General features: G+C 32.6%; 1 protein-coding gene across 1 annotated transcript; it reads left to right on the forward strand.

Moving 5' to 3' along the window:
* On the forward strand, positions 1–7,703 carry Rcd5 (microspherule protein Rcd5). Its single transcript, XM_088263522.1, has 8 exons — positions 1–190; positions 269–614; positions 2,801–3,019; positions 3,854–4,010; positions 4,102–4,207; positions 5,992–6,148; positions 6,979–7,194; positions 7,476–7,703. Exons 1-8 carry the CDS (start codon positions 78–80, stop codon positions 7,566–7,568), a joined length of 1,407 nt encoding a protein of 468 aa, XP_088119648.1. The 5' UTR covers positions 1–77; the 3' UTR covers positions 7,569–7,703.
* Positions 7,704–10,158: the final 2,455 nt, after the last annotated feature.

A 10,158-nucleotide genomic window follows, 5' to 3' on the forward strand; every position in this document is an offset into this window, starting at 1 on the left:
GGTTTTGACATTTACATTCTCCGTTTCGCCATTGTTTGTCTTTATTCTTCATTAAAAAGTTACATTTATCCGTGAAAATGGATTTTTCCTCATCCTCTTCACTTCCCGCGACCGCATTAAGTGATAATCATGATTATGGAGGCCTTTCTTCAAATATTGACACATCACAAGATGGAACAAAACGCAGGAGGTGACATAAACTATAAAATAAGCTGTCTTGTAACTTTATTTCAGTTGCGTGTTTGCTAAAGCTTGAACGTATTTTCAGCTCTTCGCGCTCCATCAAACGGCGCCGCTTCGACGATGAATTAGTAGAATACAGCTTGGGCCTTCCCGGCGCATCTATGTCCAAGATGGATAGACGCGTACGCACGCAGTCCTATAGCAGTCCGTACTCGGAGATGCTGGCGGCGGGAAACATGCAGGCAGCCGTAGTGCCCCCGGCCCCTCCCATCCAGGAGCCCAGTAAAAGAAGGAGCACTGGCAAACCCCCGGGTACCAGTAGCTCCAGCAAGAGATCCAAGAAAAAAGCTCAGATGAGCCAACTTAGTACTAAAGACCTGGGTCGCTGGAAACCAACAGATGATCTGGCTCTGATTATTGGTGTTCAGCAGGTATACAACCTTTAATATTTGCATCTATTGCGTTTCGATTAAAACTTTGCAGAAGTTAGAACGTTTTAGCCTTTGATGCTAATTAAACAAAGATTATAGGAAAAATAACAAATTTTAGGACTATGTAATTCAGTATATTTCTCATTTGCTCAAATGTGGCAATTTTGGTTGTTAACAAATCCACTGAGGTGAAACTGTGCCTCATCAAAATCATGAAATGCATTCTGATTTGAACGCCCATTTTTATAAAACGCTTCAAATATATTAACATGCTACTCGATTATGTACCTCTCCATGGTTGAATTTTTCAAAGACTCAAACAAAGAAATGTCAAATAAAGTTGGGCAAAAAACTTGACATAAGGTGTGACTCACAATTAACATTGTGCGTTGGACCACACTTTACTTTAAAACATTTTCCATCAATCATTATTGTCGATTTCACTGTGTAGTACCATCAACAGATCGTCTGTTCAAATTTAAAACACAGTAAGGGACAATTTTTTTGTAGTACGTTTTTTTTGCATTTATGGACTAAGTAGACTCTACTTAGTCCAAAAATGCAAAAAAAACGTACTACAAAAAAAAGTCCCTTACTGTGTTTTAAATTTGGACAGCTGTGATGTCATTGGTAGAGCAAATCTTGAAGTAAACTAATTACATATAATAATTATTAAATAAATACAAGCCCCAACGGTAGAACCGTACAGTATCTGGCCGCGTATTTTATGGCCACACCGTGGGACCATACATTTAGAGAAGGCGATGCTGCACCTGCACAATAATTGAATAATTACATTTGTCATAAATGTAATTATTCATTTTATGTAGGTACAAAGCCATCAAAACTATTAAGTGTAATTAAAATCTCTGGAAAAGAAGATCCCCACACAATGAACCGATCAAGTTAACCTGTTAACCGGGCGGTCTGCTGTCCAATTACGCAACTTGTAACGGGCGCGAATACTGATTCACTCCGTGTCTTAAATTACAATGATTAAAGAAAACACTTGTTTTTTACCACTTTAGTTTTATTATAGACTACATGTTTCAGAAGTTAAACTTCCATCATTCAGGTCTGTATAATAACTGTTATTATACAGACCTGAATGATGGAAGTTTAACTTCTGAAACATGTAGTCTTTAATAAAACTCAAGTGGTAAAAAACAAGTGTTTTCTTTAATCATTGTAACATGTCTTACCACAAAGTTAATGCCGAAACAATAAATAAAGTGTCTTAAATTCATGTATGGATGACTAATACCTTTGTTGTTCGAAAAACATACATCCCGCCCGGTCCAGGGCGCAACATATATTTCAAGGACGTAATCATATGTCCTACCCGTACCCAATATCATTTACGTTTGACGTATTTATGCGTCCCGCCCGGTTAACCTTTTAAACGCGTTAACTTTGTTCCTAAGAGACGCTCGTGCGCGGCTGTATTTCGCCGTTTTTTAAATTATTACTTTTATCATGTATTTAGTTTTGAAACGATTTATTTTCCTAAACAAAAACGTTCAATGGGATTCATTGTGCCTTTTTGGTACTCTATAATACACGTTTGTCACATTATTCTTGAAATATATCGTAATATAAACAAATTAGATCGTAACATAAATAAATCAAAGCACGCATCGTGTGTCACTCTTACCCACTCGCGATGCGTAGCGTCGAGAGTGAGACAGATATAGGGCATGATTATGGCGCGGACTAATTACCGACCGCAAGAAAAATCAGGGATCTGTTGTTTTATTTATCCTTGTGATATTACAAATTATTAGTCAGATATTTCAACAGATGTCATAAGGCCGAGGATTGACGTATTATTTTATCCAAAGTTCCACACCATGAAAAAATCCCTCCAAGTTGAACTGAGGTTCGAAACTTGGAGCAAAGTGAAAACACAAACGCTTATGTCAGCCGCGTATGGGGCATGTCTTGTAAAAACACAAACGGTTATGCGAGCCGCGTGGATCCGGTTAACAGGTTAAGACAGCAGCACGCACCTCGGTGGTTGGAGCACTACGTGCAGCACAGTCAAGGGATAGCTGGAGAAGAGTCATTGCTTCGACAAGGGTTACAACCCTCAGTATAGAGGACTAAGACGGAGAAGAAGAAAAAAAAGAAAGTCTCTTTGTTTCTTACTTTATGTCCGCAGTAATACTGGTTCTCTGTTTCTGTAGACAAATGACCTGCGCATGGTGCACCGCGGCATCAAGTTCTCTTGTCGGTTTACTGTTAGCGAGATCGTGTCCCGCTGGTATGCGCTACTGTACAATGCGGAGATCAGCCGAGTTGCCGTGGCTGCCATGAGGAACCTTCACCCGGATCTGATCGCTTCCATCAGGAGTAAAGCATTATTCTCAAATGGAGAAGAAGAATTACTTGCGACCATTGCAAGCGTGAGTATAGTTTTTTCGTTTATTTCATATCATTGAGAAATTAGTCTTAATATTAATTCAATTCAATTTATTTAGAAAAATTTACATTTACATTACAAACAAAAAATTTAAAGGGTATATATTATGATAAGAATTTTGAAGTAAGCAAGAACACTCGCGTTAAAGATGTAGAAGAATCCCGCTTGGAAATACCTCTTTAGACATACGGAACAGATAATATTATTGAGCATAGCAGTAGCGATTATTTGATTACCATGCAGTGTTCCTTTAAATATAGGAAGAATGGATAAACATATCACTCTGTCTTTACACAAATACTTCATTTATTATATATCTTCATGTCTTCTGATATTTTGCACCTCTGACTCTGTGCACCCAATTACAGTTAATCCTTATTGGCATCAAAGCGTAACATTGACATAAATGAATTAAGGTTAAATTTGTATACAGCGATAAGCGAAAAAGTCTGCCACAACGTCGAAGAGAGAAAAAGGCAGTCGCTGACATTTATATTTGCCACTGCAATAAAATTTGTACATAAAGAAAATGACAAATGATATCATTTGCCAACGAGTTTCAGGCCTCGTTTTAAACATTGTTTGGAGTTATAGAAACTAAACATAAATTCATTCGGTAATACATTGTTCAACCGTTTAACCGCCTCGTGCTTAAAACAAATGTAACATGCGAAAATATGTATAATTTACAGTATGAGGTTTGGTTGTTGCGTAGGTATCGTCAAAAAATGTATTGTTTATTTGTATTTTTAACATAAAAAAAGGCATTGTATAAACCTAGCCTTAAGTTTTTAAACGATAAATATCTTTGTTTCAGAACTCCCAACCGACAATTGATAAATTTCAAGAATTATTAGAACAACATCCTTCTATATTCTATCCTACACGAACTGCAAAATCGCTTTTCAACCACTGGCAGTTGCTAAAACAATATAGTCTACTTCCAGACCAATCTGTGCAAGCTCTTCCTAGAGGTTAATATTATTTGGAAATATATTTTATTGATAATAAGATTATCGTTATTCTTTAATTGTAATTAATATGAATAATAATTGTGTGAAATAGGTGATAATGCATTGAGTTTCTCTGATGCTGAAGACATGGTAAACGATTCAGAACTTCAGGAGCCCCGGGATGAAGCCACTGAAACAGAATTAGCCATCGCAGACAGGTAATATTTAACATTTTAGTTGATACTAAACAAAAGGTTTAATAAATATGCAATAATAATTAGAGGAGATGCATGAACGTGGAAGAGGTGAAGAATGTTTGCAAAGAAAGAGTGGTGTGGCGTTCTATTCCCTCTGCCTACCCCTGCGGAGAAGCGGCGTGATGGTTACTTAGTTAGTTAGTAAATAATGAAAAATATCTTGAACCGTAATCTTGTCACAGTAATCAGATTTGTAAATTAGCTCAACAATAAGGTATGTGAAATAAGCAATATTCATTGAATTGCCAAGAAAATTAATAAATAGATTAAATTTTCATGATTTTTGTCCAAATTTATTTGCTCAATAAAAACAAAACCTGGTCAAAAATCCGATTGCAGCACTGAAACAAACCTTATTTGACTAAAATGGGTTTATGACTATTTTTTTGATGTGGAGTTCAACTAATTATAAATTGCACCCAAAAACTCCTACTAGAGCACAAAAAATTACACAAATGCAAAAGATATGATCCGAAAAGGGCAAAACTGACCGAATTTCAAAATCATAAAACAAGAAATAAATTTACTTTAAACATAAAATTTACTTACAGCATAATTTATTTGAATGAAACAAATTTATTTCCGAATAAACAAGTTTTTTTGGCCAAGAGATGGCATTGAGTCCGACTATATACGAATCCGCGATAGCGTGGGATCCGTCTTTAACCTTTCCGGGAGTACAATAATTGATATATTGTTTTGAGAAATAAAAAGACTTTGTTTTTTGATCCACTCACATTTTTACTAACAACCTGTTGCCCTCTTCAGGGTTTAATTTATGACTTAACATACATATAAAAAATAAATAAAAAAGATAACTTGTACACTGTTTCTTCTTCATATATATGTTTAGTCATAAATTAAACCCTGAAGAGGGCAACAGGTTGTTGCCGAAACTAGTTGGTTAATAAAAATGTGAGTGGATCAAAAAACAAAGTCTTTTTATTTCTCAAAATAATGTATCAATATGATCCACAAAGTAAATGCTTTCAATATTGAAAAAACAATAATTGATGTCCAACTTTCTTTGGGAAGTGGATTCTTTTTACATTTTTTTTTCATAGAATCTATGTATGTATTATGAAGATAAAAATTACGTAAAAATAATTTTGAAAAATTAAAACTCACCATCTCTAGGTTTTATTTTATGACAAGATTACGTACAAATATCCACAGATGTCATTGCTATATAAGTAACAACTGACAGACAGACTTCGACGTTCATTAACGTTGATACTCTTTTGAGGAAAATTCGCACCAACGTTCATTAACGTCCATTCCCTCGGAAAGGTTAAGGTGTTAATAGCCCTTGTATTATAAGCACAAGTGCAACTAAGTTCATCCTCTTTTAGGACAAATTTTGTTTAGATAAATGCGACACTAACAACAAACAAGACAGGTACACCACGCATGCAAGTATAGCGGATCATGGTTCGTATCTCGAATGTTTATACACAGAGGTCATAGTGGAGTTTTCTTTTTAATTATCTCCAGAGTTCTTAAAAATAAATTGATGTACTACTTCACATATATTCGGGAATAAGTGTTATAAAAATAAATATTATTTTGATGTCCAATCATGTAATCTGTTACGGATAAGTTAATGACGTTAATGTCACGATGGGTCGTATAGCTTGATAAAATTTTGATACTCTTTCACATTAAAAAGTATTATTTTGTGATAATGTGAGATGGTTTTTTAAATATTTAAATTACATAATAATTTTTTTTCAATTTTATTTTAGGTGGTCAAAGAAAGAAATACGCCTGTTGGAAAATTCGTTAGGAAGATGGCAAGTCCTTGTAGACTCTGTGGTCGGGGGTGGAGGTCCTGACTTCGACAAACAAACCTTGGCTGTTCTACGCGGTCGCCTCGTGAGATATCTCATGCGCTCCAAAGATGTAATTTTTTTTTAATATTTTATTTTTATTTATAATTTCATCTAAAATGTTATTTGAATGATTGAATGAAACGTCAAAACAAAAGATTTGTATGAAACATCCTTGTGGGGACTAAAATTTGGTAATATTTTTTTATATTATAGCAAAATTCATAATATTACAAATTTGGATTAGAGAACTTTTACTGTACTATTTGGATAGATGACAACTACCGCTTCCACTAGTGCAGTGTTTTTAGCTTTATCAAAAAACAAATTAATATTGGAACCTTTTTATTATACAGAAACATTAATTTGCTTTTATTTTTATTACTGTTAATGTCATGTTTCTTCATTCATAAGTGGTTTTCCATGTATACTACTTTTAAGTTAATTACCAACATTTGTTAGTCAATATTTGTCCAGTAATTCTATTTTTATTGGTAACTTCAATAGCTACCAGAGATCGTTTTTAAAGTTTGAGAATATAATAAAATGTATTAAAAATAAATATCAAGCCACTTATTGAACTTTTTACTGTGCAACAGATCTTTTTAGGTAAAACCTGAAGGTTTTTTTTTTCATTTGAAAGATATTTAGTATATTTAAAAAAGTAATTGAACAATACCTTTTCTTCAAAATGCAAAAACAACACTTCCTGCCCTGTAGCGGGTAAATATTAAGTCAAAAATATGCCGCTTTTGCTGGGATATAGTACATTTTCTGGGCATTCCGAAAACATGCACAAGTTAAAATTATCAATTTTTGATATATGACGTTGTTGAAAGGAGTGAGCGATATATAAAATTTTCGGACTGCATTTATATAAATATAAATATTGGTTGTTGATAGATAAGTATTGGACGAAGTACAAAGGATCACGTAGTGGATATAGATCTCAGTCTGGAAGGTCCGGCGGGCAAGATCTCGAGACGGCAAGCGGCTATCAGACTGAGAAATAGCGGAGACTTCTTCCTTGCTTCCGAAGGAAAGAGACCAATCTATGTCGACGGACGACCAATTTTACATGGCAACAAAATTAAACTGAACCACAACAGTGTCATAGAGGTGATATGATTTATTGTCAACATCATTTTATTATACTCGATACATACTAACTTATCTTTCAACTTTTATCACACATTTTATTAATAACTTGTGATATAGACTGACGACATAGAAAATAATGAATTTACTACCATTTTTATGTTTATTAAATTATAGAACATTAGTTCCTACACATTTTTGGTCTAGCACTTCTTTGGAACTAGTGATTTTATACTTAGGGTCTGAAATATGTTTTCAATACTGAGGAATGAACTTGTGTGTGAAATTATTTTTTTTTGCAGGTGTCTGGGCTGAGATTTGTGTTCCTGATCAACCAAGACCTTGTGAATGCCATAAGACAGGAATGTGTGAAAATATATAGCGCTACACCTTAGAAAAGACAATTAAAACACCTTAATAATATCAATCAGAACACTTTATTTGGTCAACCTTTATGCTATATAATAACAAACCATTTAATTTTTGTAGTTTCTGTTTGCAGTCAGCAAGAAATAAATCCTCTTTATAAATATTACCTTTTTATTCACTGAAAATAAACATGTTGAAAGGTAACTGATTGCACTTGTAAATAGTACATATGGGTAACCATCATATATACATATATTATAGTATAGTTCTATTTTAAAATAAATTCTTAAAATACCCAATAACACGCAAAACTTTATTATGATACCTCTCTTAAAAATAAACGGACATTCAAAAAACTTAATTCTTTTTTTCAACCACCACCTTGTACAATAGGTACTATATAAATATATATATATATATAAAACTTATATAAAACAAAACTGTTAACAACCAGTGTTTAAAAGTTTTTATTTTAAATCACATTCAAAGGCAAACTGTTTTTTTTTATCACTCAGATTGATTGTATAAACACCCTGAATTAATGGCACACAAAATATATTGTTTTAAATTGCTATCATTGATCCAGAGATGGCCAAAGTTAAAGGCACTCAATTTAAAACTGTGCAGAAAAAAAAATACTGGAGAAAAAAAAAACACAAACATTTAGGTTTGTATCAAATGGTGCAATGATACCCAATAAAAACACGAGATAAAGGCACTCAAGTATGATAGTAGACTCGCATAACAATATTATATGTAATATCTAAGTGTTGTAAACAGGCACTTAACACGACACAGCATAATAATTTACTCAAGAAATGTAATGAAATGTTACAAATTTGTATGCAACTCTGTATCCTACAATAATAGGACTGGTTACCTTACATTTTTAGAGTAAAAAGCAACATAAATTTTGAGAAATTGTTTTTCAATAAATAACAACGTTAGAAACAGCATCAAGTGTAGCCAACATATCGGTTGGGACCATTTTTGTATTGGACAACGCGTATTGCATGTTTTTGTCGATCATTTTTATAAAATTGTTTCCGGAATTTAAAACCCTTTCCAAAAAAAAATTGCAATAGCAAACATTATGTTAGAATTAATATTGCCATTTTTAAATGACATTTTATAAAGATTAAATTCTCAGTTAATATTAGTACATTCTAAATTAGAAAGTAATACAATTTAATTCATTTTTAATTAACAAGTAAATAATATAACAACAAAAAATTACTAGCCAGTCCGTCATAGTACAATTCCTTCAAGGTCACACCCTATATAAATGACTTATGCTATGCAATAAGAGGTAAAACCTGAAAATACAAGTCGACCACATCCACTTTTGTAAAAACACAACTTACGTAATACAATGTTTGACCTTGTTAGAAAAAAATGTCTAAATTAAATTTTATATAGTTTTATTTATGTAAAATAGCAATAAGCACACCATTTGTTGCTTCTTTATTTCAGAGTATAAATAGACCAAACGGGAAAAACACTCAATATCCAGTAGTGGACATGGTCTCCTTGATTTAAAATTTTTCACATATCGCTCACTCCTTTCAAGAACGTCATAAATCAAAATTCGTCAATTTTCAGTTGTGCATGTTTTCGGAATGCCCAGAAAATGTACTTTATCCCAGCAAAAGTGGCATATTTTTAACTTAATATTTACTCGCTACAGGGCAGAAAGTGTTGTTTTTGCATTTTGAAGAAAAGGTTTTGTTTAATTATTTTTTTAAATAAACTAAATATTTTTCAAATGGAGAAAAAACCTTCAGGTCTTACCTAAAAAGATTTGTTGCACAGTAAAAAGTTCAAGAAGTGGCTTGATATTTATTTTTTATACATTGTATTATATTTTTAAACTTAAAAAACGTTCTCCTGAGAAATCAAGTTTTTTGATTTATGACGTTCTTGAAAGGAGTGAGCGATATGTATATTTTTATGGAAAGATATTAGATTATAGATATGCATACCGAGTTAACATTTGTACTTATAGACTTTGGTTTTAACATAAACACGACATTAATTACAATTTCTCACGGGACCACACTAACTTTTCAAGTTTATTTTATTTTTTCACACTCGTGCTGTCTTGATATGGTATCCCAATATTATAAATCCTTACATGTGTGTACAGAAGACTCTCGATTTACCAGGATGGATGGATGGTTAACTTAATCCAGCAAAAAATAATTTTATGCAAAATCTCATAAATACCTACTGGTACATTTATGTATAAAAAAAACCTCAATACAATGAGCGGTAAGAGGCACATCCTGGTAAATCAATTGCCTACTTTATATTTTGAGTACAACTCATAAATAACAAATTAAGTATGTACAACACATTTAAATAACTATGAAATCAATAACAAAACAATAGGTAACATTTTATAAATAATATTTTTACAAATTGGGTAGGTTTTTTTTTTAAATAATTGTATATTGAAAAATTATGATTTAGAAGGATATTTGAATACCCCTTTCTTCTGCCTTGAAATGGAACCAAAACAGTTTTTTTATAACCTTACAACCTATTTTTACCTATAAGGTACTATAAATATTTTAATGCCCTTCAACTCACTTCTAAAATTATCACACAAAAAAC

Source organism: Brachycentrus maculatus, unplaced genomic scaffold (assembly GCF_059751285.1).
Source record: "Brachycentrus maculatus isolate JH-2025_06_01 unplaced genomic scaffold, ASM5975128v1 h1tg000199l, whole genome shotgun sequence".
Taxonomy (NCBI): Eukaryota; Metazoa; Arthropoda; class Insecta; order Trichoptera; family Brachycentridae; genus Brachycentrus; species Brachycentrus maculatus.

Coding starts and splice junctions, on each gene's coding strand:
- Rcd5 (XM_088263522.1), top strand. CDS start 78: ATGGATTTTTCCTCATCCTCTTCACTTCCCGCGACCGCATTAAGTGAT. Junction 191..268: donor GATGGAACAAAACGCAGGAG/GTGACATAAACT, acceptor ACGTATTTTCAG/CTCTTCGCGCTCCATCAAAC. Junction 3,020..3,853: donor TACTTGCGACCATTGCAAGC/GTGAGTATAGTT, acceptor TCTTTGTTTCAG/AACTCCCAACCGACAATTGA.